At 35.1% G+C, this 12,290-nt stretch overlaps 1 protein-coding gene across 4 annotated transcripts in view; it reads left to right on the top strand.

Moving 5' to 3' along the window:
- ARHGAP29 (Rho GTPase activating protein 29) overlaps positions 1-12,290 on the top strand; it is a 75,590-nt gene that overhangs the window by 11,988 nt on the left and 51,312 nt on the right. For 2 of the 4 annotated variants that reach the window (XM_033433097.2, XM_033433104.2), the window contains exons 2-3: positions 4,956-5,192; positions 7,671-7,709. In XM_033433097.2, coding sequence (XP_033288988.1) covers positions 4,988-5,192; positions 7,671-7,709 — 244 coding nt within the window. In that variant the 5' untranslated portion in view covers positions 4,956-4,987. The remainder of the gene's footprint in view (positions 1-4,955; positions 5,193-7,670; positions 7,710-12,290) is intronic. The other 2 variants (XM_033433112.2, XM_004263043.4) reach the window with 1 other exon arrangement.

The following is a 12,290-nucleotide window of genomic DNA, read 5'->3' on the forward strand; positions in this document are numbered from 1 at the left end:
CACATAGCACGTCCCACGTTCGGCGTACAGTTTTCTAAGAGCGCTACACGTTTTAACTTCACGAGAGTTCCACGATTATTTAATTTTTCACACGGGGGAAACCTGCCGGAACACACAGACTTGTAATTGGCATAGTGTGATTTAAAGTCGGACAGTTTTGCTCCAGAATCTGTGCTCCCTACCGCTACAGAGTCCGATTGGATCCTGTCCCACCCCCCCTGCCCTGACAGCAGCCCTCAATTCATCTGGGTCTCTGTCCCGAGATATCTTAGGATTTCCGTGGTGCATTGTTCTCGTCCCTGTCTTTTGAGCTGAGGGAGGGGTGTTTAGTTCCGAGGCCTCTTGAGCCTCAATGTTTTGTCGCCAATTCCGTTGTGGGCGTGTTTGGGGCTTGACTTTTTTTTTTTTTTTGACGGGTGAGCCCAAGTCTGAGACGTTTCAAGCTGGAGCGCTAGTGGTTCACGAGACTTGTGTCTCCATATTCATCTTTTTTGACTCTCTTCCTCAATAAAGAATTGGCCTGATACCTCTTCGGAGAGGAGGACTGTTAGTTGCTAAAGGCGGGAGCTGAGCGCCCCTTCCCCTTTCTCCAGGTGTCTCCGAGACGGTATCTCTTGTCCATCGCTATCAGTGCCTGCAGCCCTTTTTGGTTGCTCCATGTTCCCATTCTGTATTTAAATTCTGGGATGGGGAACGTGGTCTTTGGCATTGGGTAGTTTTGGAGAGCTCTGCCTGTCAGGAATGCTGGACATTCTGGAGGTGTGGGAGGTTGGGCAGCTTCCTCTTCTTTAAACGTGCTGAATTCTAACTGCCCAGGAATGAAGTGTATGTGTGTTGCTCGCCTTTCTTTAGAAATTAGTTATTTGCATATTATTGATAAAACTTTTTAACATGCCCCATTCTGTTTTTGTGAAACGTGCATTTAAAAAACATAATGAAAGACCTCCAGAATGAATTTTCCTGATTTTTAAAAAACATCTCTAGGTATCAATAGATTATTACCAATCAGAAATTTGTTGAAATAGCAGATTTCAGAAATATATGGCGGTTTTTCCTGAGGTAGAAATAGTAAGATAGGGAACTATTAAGTACAGATATTTGGGTTTGTTTTACTCTTCAATTAGGCAGCCATGTGCCTAAAATGAAAATACTTCTGTAAGGATACATTTGGGGAGGAGGAACATGGGGCAAGAACATTTGATTAGCACAGGCTCCTGAAGTCTTGGAAAAGCCACATTCCAGGGTACCAGAAGTTAGTGTTCACATTTCTAATACACATATTACTTAGAATTTAGAATATATAGAGAAAGTAGTTTGGCACAGTGATTTTCTCTTTGCTACAAAGTTCTTTGCGAAGTGGATAAAATGCTTTTTTTATGTTGATAGTTTGGAGTTGGAAGAGATGCAGAGAATTAGGAGAGTTTCACAAATATTTTGCTCAACAGTCTGTTTGCACAGTTCAAACTTCACTTGGAAGCCATTTAGTAGGCTTCCATGAAGTCAGTTAAGTTTCTGGAATTGTTTCCAGTCCTATATTTCTTGCTCACAGTTTACAGATATACTGTAGTGAAGTCACATTTTGTTCATTACTTACGTATGTTAACAGTCTCCCACAGTAAAGCACGCTAGTGATAATGGCTAACAGTTATTGAGTCTTCATGATGAACCAAGCGTTGTGCTAAGTGCTTTCCATATTATTATCTCATTTAATTAAATTTCCAGTTGCAATCTGTTAGTAACTACATTTTATGTTACCACCAACTAGAGGATGTTCATTTTGGGACATGAGAAAGTAATGTGGATGATCTCGGAAAGTGTATAACCTCCAAACTTTCTCATTATCATAGTTCAATTTTGTGAAAGCTTGGATTAACTTTATGTTAACATTTTGTTCAACTGTAATGTTTCCTTCAGTTTGAAATATGAAAAGTAGTAAAGTATATGTAATAAAAGTAGTACATTGCTCACCGTAATCTCGACTAGAGGTAGAGTATAACACCTTTTAGTTCCTCTCTTCCCCATCGTTTTTGTTCGTTTACAGACATTCTTAGTCTTGACTAAATGTATTCAAGCATTTTTGAAACACTTTTTACAACTTTGGGCTACTAATTTGACAGTTAAAATAATTTTTTTTTACTGAAATAGGTGAATTGTTTTATTCGAAGCTTGTGATATATGCTTTAAAATTTATAACCATCTTTTTACCAGTGACAATGACCAATTTTCTAATTTACTAAACTAAAAGCCATCAAAATTAATCAGAGTGACTTTATTAAGCTGCAGAAGTGATGAATTAAGCTAATAGTCTTCTCAATTAACGATTTGTAAAAGAGCTGCCCAAACAAGGCACTTGAGTGTTTTGTTTGTTTTTGTTGGAGGGGAGACTTGGGACAATTTGGGGGGCACTATTATTATAGCTAAGTTCATTTTAGAAGTTATTTACACATTTAAGGATTAATGTCAGATAGGTTTGAAACTAGATTAAATGTAGAAATTGCATTTCCAGAAATAATTTGAGATTAATAAGAATACTGAATAAAGGAATTTTAAAAGCCGTTGAAGAAGTGTCAGGACACCTTATTTAATAATCAGAAGTAGAGAAACAATAATAGAAATCAACCTTTGATTCCAATTTTATGTACTCTTGCCGTTACTCAACTTCATATGCTTGGTTTTTTTGGTAAGATACTATTTTAGAGACAGATTTTTAAAAACCGATTCTATTTTCCGTTCAAAACACTGCAACAATCCAGAGTTAAACATTTTTATTTCTGTAAAAATTAATTGAAACTTTATAAACTTTTAAAGTTTATAAATTCATTATAAACTACTTATTTATTATTATTCATTATTTGTTCTGCCAATTCATCACTCATTCTGCGGACAGTTTTGAGTTGTTTATCCCTCATATGCCAAGCACTGTGCTTTAAGCAGAGAACGCTTGGTTAGCAAACATTGGTCATGATTTTGAGATTATAGTCTGGATAAGGAGACACGAATCACCTATGAGAACTTCGATAAGTGCAGTGATGAAAAGTATAAGATGGTGCAAAGCATATAACAGGAGATTCTGTTCTAGTTTGGTGGTGGTGGTGGTGGTTATGGGAGCAGGGGAGGTCCAGGAAGGTTTCTTTGAGGAAGTGATCTTTGAGCTGAGGTCAGAATGAGTAAACAAAGAGGAAGGAGTAGTCCAGGCAAATGGAGCTGCATGTAGACAGGACCCTGAGTCCACCAGTTGGTGTTTCTCAAGTTGTAGGGACAGAACCCATTAGAATTCTGAGACCAATTTGGTGGGTTGCAATCGGCTTTTTAAAAAATGAAATGGGATAGGAAAGAAAACATCTGAGTACATCACCTGGCTCCTTAGCCAGAATCTGTTTTATGTTTACGCATTCCTACACACACACCACACACAAACATAACATATTTAATGTGTATACTGGCTCCACTGTGGGTCACGGTAAACAAATAGTGTTGGAAAAATGAGAAAGAGGTGTGTGTGGCAGGAGTGTTAAGTGTTGAGTAGGAATTGTGACTCCAGAGGACGTTGCAGAGGTAAGTAGGAGCCAGATTTCATGCTGAGCCTTGTAGTGCACGATAGCATCTCACTTGTGTTTTGGAAGAGTTTTGAGCAGAGAAATGACATGATGAGATTCATGTTTTGAAAATGTACTCACTACATTTGGAATGAGACAAGAATGGATGTGGAGAGATCATTAGGAAATTAGTAACAGCAGCTAGACTACTCCTTCCTCTTTGTTTACTCATTCTGATCTCAGCTCAAACATTTGAAAAATGTTTTAATAATGCTTGAGCTAATTTAATTTCTCCAGTCATTTCCTTTTTGATTTCAAACAAAATTAGGACTTTTAATTACAGAAAGGTAAAAGGTAAGGATGAAGCAGAAACAAACTAAGATTTTCTTGAGTTCCAACTATGTGCCAGGTTTAGGCGTTTTAACATATGAAGTCTTTAAACTTTGAGTTCCCTTTTAATCTTCATACAGCCTGTAAGCAAATTGTACAGGTCACACATTTAGGAAGTATTCAGTAACGATTCAATTCTCAATCTTTCTCATAACAAATCTTGTATTATACCACCCTGAAATTACCAAAAATATTGCTCCAGTAATCATACATTTATTTGTTCAACCAATCCAGGTGTGTCAGATTAGTGGACATCTTTAGAACTTGTTTTCAGCAGAGAAATGTTCTTGATGAAAGGTGATAATCCGGAATATATGTGTGTGTGTGTGTGTATGTGTGTATGAGTATGCATTATTGAGAACATACTGTACTTGAATTTCTTTTATGTGTTGGACACTTCTATACCATTGTCTCTTTTAATGCTTACAATAATCTCATGAGGTAGGTATCGTCAGGATGTTATTTCCATTTTATAAATGAGTTTACCAAAGTGAGGAGATTAACAGCTTGTCAGTCACGCATAGTAAGTGATGGAGGGGGATTTTGAAAACAGGTCTTTCTTTTTTCAAAGCTCATATTTCACCTTTATTTTTGAAGGTGATGTCATGGAGGGAGAATATTTTCTTCCACTAATTGACATTTCAGAATAACTTTTACAGTTTAAAAAATTCTGTACCTTAGGAGTTAAGAGGAAGTTTATTAAGAGCATGGGTTTTGGTGACAAGGCAGATGTGGGTTTAAGTACCAGTTCATTTATCAGCTGAGACCTTAAACAAATTATTTAACCTCCAAACCTCAGGTTCCTAACTTGTGAAATGAAGAGAATAGTAGCTTGCGTATCATAGAGTTGTCAAGGTTATTGGCACTTAATAAATGGAAGTTGCTTTATCAGTAATACAAGGTTTGTTGTTGTTGTTATTGTTTTAAATAGAATATTGAGGCAGGCTTTGGGCTATTTGTGAAAATCTAGTATAATGTCCCCTGATTAATGTAGTATTTGTGTTTCTCTCTTTTTCTCACCCCCTTAAGGAGTTCCGTTTTTTTGACTGTTATATGAAAGGATGATTGCTCACAAACAGAAAAAGACAAAGAAAAAACGTGTCTTGTCAACAGGCCAGCTCTCTACTGATGTTACAACTTCTGAAATGGGGCTCAAGTCCATAAATTCCAACTCCATTTTGGATCCTGATTACATCAAGGAGTTGGTGAATGATATCAGGAAGTTCTCCCATGTGTTACTATATTTGAAAGAAGCTATTCTTTCAGGTTCGTCAACTCTTTTCTCTTAGCATTCTTACTGAATAGTTTGTAAAATTTAATTGCCAGCCTAGCTACAGATAAGTGTATACACAGTAGTAGCAACAGGGTATTCTGCTTTAGTTATTCTGTTTTTTATTTTTTGCCAAATGTTTGATGTTTACAGTGTAAAGTATTTTATAATCAGATACAGTGCAATACATAGTAGAAACTTTGGTAAGTGAGGGAACAGGAATCCAAAAAAAAAAATTCATTCTTTGGTTCTTAAAAGTTGGACCCATTTGACATGGGAGATTTTTAGATAATTGGAATTTTAGCCTTCTTGTTAATGGTAACACAGTGCATTGATTGGTCTTTAATAAGCAGACTGATGTTTTTAATTTACATTGTTGACACTTCTGCCTGGATTCAGTTTTCTATATTGTTCCTAAAAGAATCTAAAAATCACTGATTTGAGTGAATTTTTTCCTCAAAAATCAAACTTAATTCTGTTTTGCTATTCTCTTCCTCAATTGAGAGATAATCACAGACTTTATTCTCTGTCTAGTTAGAAATGGATAATGGAGCATGAGACTTGATTCTCCTGAAGTAAAGAGCTCTATGTATTTGTACTCCCTGACTTGATCTTAGTACTTAAGTCTTTCAACTTTCCGTGCCTCTTTTATATCTAATTTTGATGGCAATGGTAATTAATAATCATACAGTTCCTATTCTTTTGTAATAAGTAGCAGTTCAGTCCATATTCATAAAGGTATGTCTGGATGTAGAAAAATGAAGATTCCTAGTGTTACTTATATGAGACCTTCTGAGACTTCGTAGACATTTATAAGATTTCCATAAATATTTTCTGTGTTTATAAATTAGATATTCATTTTCTGACATGCGTTCTGAAAAACAGAAACTGCAACCATGTCTTCTATTTGTCCTAAATGCTGCTTTTAGGAGTTTATTTCTAACCTAATTATAATTTTCAAGTTGAAATGCCCAAAATACCTGGACTTGAATTGTAGCCTCAAAATTTTAGTATTTGAATTTTCCTTAAAATGACAATCACATAAGTCATTCTTTTGACACTATATGTATGTTTTTAGAAAAGAATTTACCTACACTTCTGTTCATTTTAATAGCTTGAGTTTGAAGTCTAATTATGGATAATTAAATGGTAATAAAGTTATCTTGTTAATGTGGAAAGATATTCTAAATACATTAAGCATTATACTGGTAACAGATTCATTACTAAAATGACACATCTGCCATTTATTTAAAGAAGCATAGCTTTGTAATAAAGACTTGTTTTTAACTGAGTTACTTGTTTTAAATTTGTTTTTTAATTCACATACAGTAAAATTTACTCTTTTTGTTGTAGCTGGGTTAATTTTGAATTTGAAATTTAAAATGATGTGTTAATTAACAAATCATTTACTTCACTTTAGGGTAAAATCTGATTTTATTTAATGTATCAATAAAAATAGGTTTTCATTAATATAAATAAGATTTTTAGTTAGGATATCTGTTTGTTTTTATTTGTTTTCCATAGGAGATTTATATCATTTGAAATCCTCATCTCGCATATTTATCCCTTGTTTCACAGATTTAAAATGATGGTAATTTAAAGCAAGTTGGACCCACTCCTTATCTCCACAATATTTTTATGAGTTTTAATTTGTGAGTAAACAGTTCATAGGTTAGGAAGAAAGAGGACTGAAAGCTGATCCTAAGTGAAAAGAAAAGAGAAAATTGGTAATAAGTATAAGACAGCAAAAGGAGATTACCTTTTGAGGTAAAAGGGTGTGTGTGGAAATATATATTTTAGGAGTGTGTCTGTACTTGTCTCCGTGTTTTATTTAATTTATTTAATTTATTATTTGTTTTTAGACCTTTTATTTTATATTGGAGTATAGCCAATTAACAATGTTGTGATAGTTCCAGGTGCACAGCAATGTGACTCAAGGAAATATATTTTTTACAGAAATGTAATATTAAAAATCCGAAAGGATGTTATTCTTTTAATAAGAAAACCAGTACTTCATAATTTAAGACTTGATTATATTGCTAATAATAAAAAAGCTTGCCGTTTATGAGTGGTAAATTAATTTAAAAATGTGAAAACCATCTTTTGGGTAACCAACTCTCATTAGTAGGCAGTGGCCAGAGTATTTTCATTAATTTATCTTTGGATTGATTTTAATGCTTGGTTCTTCAGTCAGAGTTAAAAGGATTTATGTATGCCATCTCAGAATAAATCTTGGATTTAGCAAGAATTTGTTTTCTCTGTTTTTGCATCATTGTTATCAAAATCTAGAAATATATTCTTTAGTTTATTTAAATTGATAGAACCTTTTTTGTTTGTTGTTTTCCTTAAGGGAGTATGTTAAACATATAAATTAACCTCATTATAGATGGCAAGAAATGCTACATAATAATATGCTTCTTTAATTTTGCTCATGATTTTCAGCTTGAGTATCATACTATTTATTTATTTAATAGAATTATTACAACAATCACATGAGATCTTCAGGAAAACAGGTAAAAAGTTTAAATTCTGCAACTATTTAAGGTGGTGTTATTATATATGTTACTGGACGTAGACATAGGCCATGCTTTTGTCTCTGGGTATTGAGAAATATCCCCGGACTTCTGCTGTTCTTTAGTACCAGCATAGTTGTAAACTGTGGCCACTGTTTTTATTTTGGAGTGAGGGATCCTTGTCAATATTGTATCAGTGGCCTTGCCAGTATTTTGTCTTTTGCCTCCTTAAAAGAAAGAAGCCAAATTTTTGGTATTGTTTGTTACTTTTCAATTCATGTCAGTTGGCTGTTAAAAAGCTAAAAAGTTAACTTTTAAGAATATAGACTGTGGGTATACTAATCACCTTTTGATGTTATCTGAATACCATTTTCTCTATGTACTTTACCTGTCATGAGGCAATGGTATGTAAAATCACTTGACTACTGCTTCAAGTGTTAAATCATGTTGTTGAGACTAGGCTTAGGTTAATAGCTTTGTGATAGGTTTATAGCCACATTTCCCTTTCCTAAACTAGTTACAGAGATGATATATAATTGTATATGGTGCTTCACATTTTACAGAGTACTTTTACATACAAACGGTATTTAATCATGCAGTCCCCACAAAGGCAGGTACTTTTAGACCTGTTTCACAGATGAGTTGTATTTATAATTTAGATTATGTGATTTCATCAACCTCTTATTGCTGATAAATAGTGGTTTCATTTGGATCCCAGAGGTCATGAATGCAGAATGGTGTGTTCTTTTCTTGCTATCTCAGCTGCTTCACGTGGCAGGTACTATAAAAACACTGCTCAGTTTTCATTATTTCATTAACCAATTCTGTTTTCCGTGGGGTTTATCTCTACCTGCACTATCCAATATGGTAGCCTCTAGACATATGGCTATTTAAATTTAATTAAAATTTAAAATGCAGCTCAGTTGCAGTACCACGTTTCAAGTGCTTATTTGCCACCTCTGGTTAGTGGCTACCATTTTGGATGGTGAAGTTATAAAAATTACCATCATTAACAGAGATTTCTATCAGACAGTGATGGTATAGACATTTGGCATTTATCAATCTCGAGAATATTGAGATGAATTTTTGAGCTATAAGTATTTTTGATTTGTATAGCATGAAAAGAAAACCTAGAAAAAGTTGTTATTGGAGCAAATTAAAGAAAATTTTACCTAGAAATAGGAATTCTTGGAATCTCCCTCAAATTGCCTTTGGAATGTTAGCTTTCATGCCGTTCTTTGATTTGAACTAGCAGATCACTTTCCAAGCATTTTATACAAGTTGGTGAGATTGGTAGTAAGGAATGGCAGAAAGAGCTCAGGAAAGAGAATCACACAATCTAGGTTCTAGGCCTAGTTCTGCTATCAACTAGTTTTGGAATATGGCTTAAGTCATTTAATAATTTGTTAAGAATGAGGCACTTACACCAGATGCTATTGATTTTATAATTCTGTGATCCAAAAATTGATTAGAGTTGGAAATTCTACGTTGTTCGGAATATTGACAATTCAAGGCTGAAGAAAACAGCTAAGTATTTGTTTTCAAACTACATAATGCATTTTAGAGGACATTCGCCTCCCACCAGTCTGTAGGATTTTTTTTTTTTTTTTTTTTTTTTTTTCCGGCACGCGGGCCTCTCACCGCTGTGGCCTCTCCCGCCGTGGAGCACAGGCTCCAGACGCGCAGGCCCAGCGGCCATAGCCCACGGGCCCAGCCACTCCATGGCATGTGGGATCTTCCCGGACCGGGGCACGAACACACGTCCCCTGCATCAGCAGGCGGACCCTCAACTACTGCGCCACCAGGGAAGCCCTGTAGGATTTTTTAATGTGAGTTTTATGATAAGTTTTTTAAGTGTGGGTTTATGAAATTTTCCCAAGTGAGAACGTGAAGCTCGTATTGCAGTAGGTGTTGATGAACTGATTAGAGAAAATTAGTGTCTGCCAAAGAACTCTTTGCCCCCAACAGAGTTAAGATATGTATGCACTGTCTCTACTGTTTTTTTTTTCTTTTAATTACTTAATTATTTTGGCTGCATTGGGTCTTCGTTGCTGCGCACTGGCTTTCTCTAGTTGGGGCGAGTGGGGGCTGCTCCTCATTGCGGTGCGTGAGCTTCTCATTGCAGTGGCTTCTCTTGTTGCAGAGCACAGGCTCTAGGTGTGCGGGCTTCAGTAGTTGTGGCTCGTGGGCTCTAGAGCGCAGGCTCAGTAGTTGTGGCACACGAGCTTAGTTGCTCCGTGGCATGTGGGATCTTCCCGGACCAGGGCCCGAACCTGTGCCCCCTGCATTGGCAGGCAGATTCTTAACCACTGTGCCACCAAGGAATTCCTCTACTGTTTTTATTTACAAAAAGTGGAGAGCTTAATGAGGGAGATCAGAGGACTATGAACATGCTTACTTTGATAGGGTAAGTGATAGTTTGTTGATTCTCTGTCTACTACTTATTTCCAGGAGGAGGTTACCCTGTAGTCTTATATAAGTAGCAGATGTGGAATTTGAAGTTTTAGATCTCCATCTTGTGTCATTAAGGTGCATTATGAATAATTACAGGGCAAAATTTTCATCTTATGTTAAAATGCTGAAGGCACGCAATTATGCATATGTCCTTTGTATTTAAATATAACACTGCAGATTAATGTATGTGCAGTCTAAGTACCAGTTCAGGTTTATGGTTGCCCCTCTGAGGAATAATGTGTTCTGAATTCCAAAGAACACATTCATAAATGTTCTTCTAGTTTATACAGTAATCTTAAACTCTCTCTTTGTGACATACCTTCCCATTCCCAGGTGGAACACCATGCGTGGAAGTTCAAAATCTGGGAATTTGAAAAGTGCAAGGCTTTTAATTCAGCTAGAAAGAGTAGTGCAAATTGCTTAATTTGTCTGGTACTCAATGCTTGGCAGTGTCCATTGCCGTTATAACATATATTTGAAGAAAAATTGGCAGTTAGTCTAATACTTCTTGTAGCTTTTTGATTATGTAACACTATTTTTTAAATGGATTTTAATAAAAGTTTACTGTTGTGACAGTGGTGGCTTGTTTTTCTGTTTTGTTTTTTAAATAGGCTAGAAAGGAAGATTAAACTTTATCATCAGTTTTAGGTAAACTAGTTCTCTCATTATTAAAAATGATTTCTAATTTGAGTGTATCACTTTTAATTTGTAAAAATGTAACTGATCTCTTAAGTGATAGCTTTTGATGAATTCTGGGTCCTAAATTTGACAGAACTATAGTCAGAAGTGGTATATTAACTTTCTAAAGCAAATTTTATTGAAAGAAGGAATTATGTAAAAATTTTAATGTCATTAAATATTATGTTCTGTTGTGAGAGGGAAGTTCTGTATAAATTTTCAAAGTCTTAATTGAAATCCTGTCTTGTGGATTACCCCAGTTTTTTTCCAGAGTAAATGAATGTACAGGAGGATGTGTAAATTTATTTAGGCAAATTCCAGTGAGTATTAATTTTACCATTGTTGACTATTAGTTAACTTTCACCCTCTATAGTGTGCAAGATATTTTGTGAAATATTGGAAACATTAAGTTGCTAGTCTCAGATATGTCCTCCTGCTATGTTTTTTTAGAAGTAAACCTCTCTAGAAGTGATTTCCAATGGTTACCATTTAGGAAAAGCTAATATGAATGTTAGTAGTTTATGGCTTAGTGCCTAGAAGGTACAAAATGAATCCTTGAGGAATGAAGTATGAAATCCAGGTAGCTCATTTATTACACATGTGCCAGCTCTTAGGAGATAGCTTTCCTCTTCTGCACTTACCTAGAATGGCTTACCTAATGTTACCATTTACAGTAGTTAACTGGTATATTTGATTGGAAGTTAAAGCCTGTTAAATCACAGATTGCAGAGTATACCTGTCATTAAGCTATAACTTCTTTAACCATGTTAAAGTTCTAGAGCCAGAACCCTGAGGTGGAATCCTCATTCTGCCACTGTTTGTATATAGCCCTGGGCCAATTACTTATATTCTCTGCCTCAGTTTCATGTCTGCTAAAAGGAGATAATAGTACCTACATTATTGAGTTGTGAAAATTAAATGAGTTCATAATTCATTTATATAAAGCTCATAGAATAAGTGTTTTAAAATGTCAGCTATTATTATTTTTACAATCCCCAAGTGGCTGGATAACGAAAGCTGCACTTTAGGCTTCATTTTATCCTGTACATTCAGGAGTCATTACAGAAAAAAAGAAGTGAGTTTCCTAGTGATAAGTTCTGAAACTTTTTCCTTCCTTCTTGTTTTCATCGCTTTCCCAGAGGGGTTAAGCTGAATTAACAAGACTGATTTTAAAAATTATTGTCAGTTTTTTTAAAATCAAGGAAAAACACCGTAGTTTTTTCATTTATTTACATAAGCATTTCCATGAAGTGTTTGCAATATAAACAGTGTGGTATTGTGTTAATGCATGAGAACCAAAAAGTGGAACTGGCTAATCTGTTCTCACTTGATAAGCTGAATGAAGCAGAAAATAAATGGCACAAATGAATGAAACAATAAATTAAAATTCAGATTACCATATAGGGATGGTAGATAAACAAGCAAACATTGGGATACAGGAGTTTTACT

The sequence above is a fragment of the Orcinus orca genome, chromosome 1, assembly GCF_937001465.1.
Source record: "Orcinus orca chromosome 1, mOrcOrc1.1, whole genome shotgun sequence".
Taxonomy (NCBI): Eukaryota; Metazoa; Chordata; class Mammalia; order Artiodactyla; family Delphinidae; genus Orcinus; species Orcinus orca.